Source organism: Micropterus dolomieu, linkage group LG01, assembly GCF_021292245.1.
Source record: "Micropterus dolomieu isolate WLL.071019.BEF.003 ecotype Adirondacks linkage group LG01, ASM2129224v1, whole genome shotgun sequence".
NCBI lineage: Eukaryota > Metazoa > Chordata > Actinopteri > Centrarchiformes > Centrarchidae > Micropterus > Micropterus dolomieu.
Window position 1 is genome coordinate 48,008,720 of NC_060150.1, and position 2,959 is coordinate 48,011,678.

The window sequence follows — 2,959 nt, forward strand, 5'->3', positions numbered from 1 at the left end:
AAGTGATGAAACAGGAAGTGGAACCCTCCTCAACAGGATCTACACTGAGCTCTACATCACAGAGGGACAGAGTGAAGAGGTTAATACCCAGCATGAGGTGAGGCAGCTTGAGACAGCTTCCAAGATGGAGACCCTCCATGACACTCCAATCAGGTGCCAGGACATCTTTAAAGCCTTACCTGGCCAACAGGGAGCCATCAGAGTGGTTCTGACCAACGGCGTCGCTGGCGTTGGAAAAACCTTCTCGGTGCAGAAGTTCACTCTGGACTGGGCAGAGGGCTCGGAAAACCAAGATGTCGGTCTGCTGGTTCTGCTCTCGTTCAGGGAGCTGAACTTGATCAAAGATGAGCGGCACAGTCTCCTCACGCTGCTCCATGTTTTCCATCCAACATTACAGAAGGTCCCAGCAGAGAAGCTCGCCGTCTGGAAACTGTTGTTCATCTTTGACGGCCTGGATGAAAGCAGACTTTCATTGGATTTCCACAACAGTGAGGTTGTTTCTGATGTCACACAGAAGTCATCAGTCAACCTGCTGCTGACAAACCTCATCGAGGGGAATCTGCTTCCCTCGGCTCTCGTCTGGATAACTTCCAGACCTGCGGCGGCCAATTGGATCCCTCCTTCGTGTGTCGGCAGGGTAACGGAAGTACGAGGCTTCACTGAAGCCCAGAAGGAGGAGTACTTCAGGAGGAGAGTCAGTGATGAAGAGCTGTCCAGCAGAATCATCTCACACATCAAGACCTCCAGGAGCCTCCACATCATGTGTCAGATCCCAGTCTTCTGCTGGATCACTGCTACAGTTCTGGAGCACATGTTGACTACAGAGCAGAGAGGAGAGCTGCCCAAGACCCTGACTGACCTGTACTCCCACTTCCTGCTGGTTCAGATAAAGAGGAAGAAGCAGAAGTACGATGAGGGACATGAGACGAGTCCACAGGAGCTGACGGAGGCTGACAGGAAGGTTCTTCTGAAGCTGGGGAGGCTGGCGTTTGAACAGCTGGAGAAAGGAAACATCATGTTCTACCAAGAAGACCTGGAGCAGTGTGGTCTTGATGTCACAGAGGCCTCGGTGTACTCAGGAGTTTGTACAGAGATCTTCAAAAGAGAGAGTGTGATCTTCCAGAAAACAGTCTACTGCTTTGTTCATCTGAGCGTTCAGGAGTTTCTGGCTGCAGTCTACATGTTCCACTGTTACACCAGCAGCAACACAGAGGGACTGGAGGACTTCCTGGGGGAAGACTGGAAACACAAAGAGTTAAAGCCTAAAGACATGCACTACAAAACCTACCACCCATCCCTGCTTAGAAATTTATCCCTGGATAGTGATAGTGACAATGATTCATCCCTGGATGTCTTTCTAAGGAGAGCCATGCAGAAATCCCTTGAAAGTAAAAATGGCCACCTGGACCTGTTTGTTCGTTTCCTTCATGGCCTCTCTCTGGAGTCCAACCAGAGACTCTTAGGAGGCCTGCTGGGTTGGACAGACAACAGTCCAGAAATCATCCAGAGAGCCATCAATAACCTGAAGAAGATGAACAGTAATAAGATCTCTCCTGACAGAAGCATCAACATCTTCCACTGTCTGACGGAGATTAACGACCACTCAGTACATCAGGAGATCCAAGAGTTCCTGAAGTCAGAGAACAGATCAGAGAAGAAACTCTCTGAGATCCACTGCTCAGCTCTGGCCTACATGCTGCAGATGTCAGAGGAGGTTCTGGATGAGTTGGACCTGAAGAAGTACAACACATCAGAGGAGGGACGACTGAGACTGATTCCAGCTGTGAGGAACTGCAGAAAGGCTCGGTAAGTCCAGATGTAAAAAATAAAACAGAAAAGAGGAAGTCAGCACACAAAATCTTGCAAGCTCACAAAAAATGTAATCATGCACCTACCTACATTCCTCCAAAATGCAGTGTGACTGTGGAGGATAGTAACAGAGGTCTGATGAATATATCAGAGCAGAATGATAGACTTCAGACTAATTTTACACAACAAAGGTCAATGTCAGGTTTTCATAGTACCAATATGTGAAAACAAAGCAACTTTGTGGGTTTGTTTATTGCAAGTGTATGCTGACAATAAATGTCATCCAGTCATACACATCTATAAATGTAACCACAAAAGATGTCTGTAAACAATAGTAAATTGTATTGAAAAGCTGCATTATTGGGGTCAAATTAAATTGAAAACAGTAAAAATGTTTTTCTAAACAAGATAGCTTTATTCTGACTCAATTGCATCTCTGATCGGATCACATTGAGAGCATTATAGAAACCTAAATGTAACTATATTTCTCATCCTTCATCTGCAAGATTAAAGAAAAACAAAAATGAAAAGTGTGCAGGTATGACAGAGAGAGTGATGAGAATTACAGTTTCCTGTCAAACACAGTGAGATAAGATTAGTTGAACCACTGATGTGAAGAGAGGGTCAGTGGTGGTGGTGGTGGGTTAGTGAGCGTGTATAGGAAAAATCTTAAATGTCATCAAGTATGCTGTGATGAATTTAACTCCTTTGAAGTTCTCACTCTTAAAGTTGGAGGGCTGCATCATATTTGTTATAATTTATCGCCCCCCAAAACCGCCTGGAGGATTTTTATCAGAACTTCCTGAATTTTTATCTACTCAGGTTTTAAATCATGACAGAATTGTTCTTTGTGGCGATTTTAATATTCATGTTGATGACCCCAACAATTTTAATGCAACTAACTTTTTAAATATGGACGATTCTTTTAACTTCAAACAACATGTCAGAGGGCAAACACATAACCGTGGTCATACACTGGACTTGGTTTTTACCCTGGGTGTCAGCATTTCCTCTGTGGAATTAGTGGACATGACCATATCTGACCACAGATGTATTGTTTTTAGCTGCGATTCGCCTGTTACTCATGCCGCCTCACCAAGCTCCGTGTGTTCTCGCATCTTTAATGAACAAAGTGTTTCAAAGTTTTGCG

The 2,959-nt window shown here is 44.8% G+C and overlaps 1 protein-coding gene across 1 annotated transcript in view; it reads left to right on the plus strand.

Annotated features, from left to right (window-relative positions):
- Window positions 1–1,810, plus strand: part of LOC123985017 (NLR family CARD domain-containing protein 3-like) — a 28,991-nt gene extending 27,181 nt beyond the window's left edge. Inside the window, exon 6 of the mRNA XM_046072386.1 lies at window positions 15–1,810. Within this exon, the coding sequence (XP_045928342.1) occupies window positions 15–1,810 (1,796 nt within the window). The remainder of the gene's footprint in view (window positions 1–14) is intronic.
- Window positions 1,811–2,959: the final 1,149 nt, after the last annotated feature.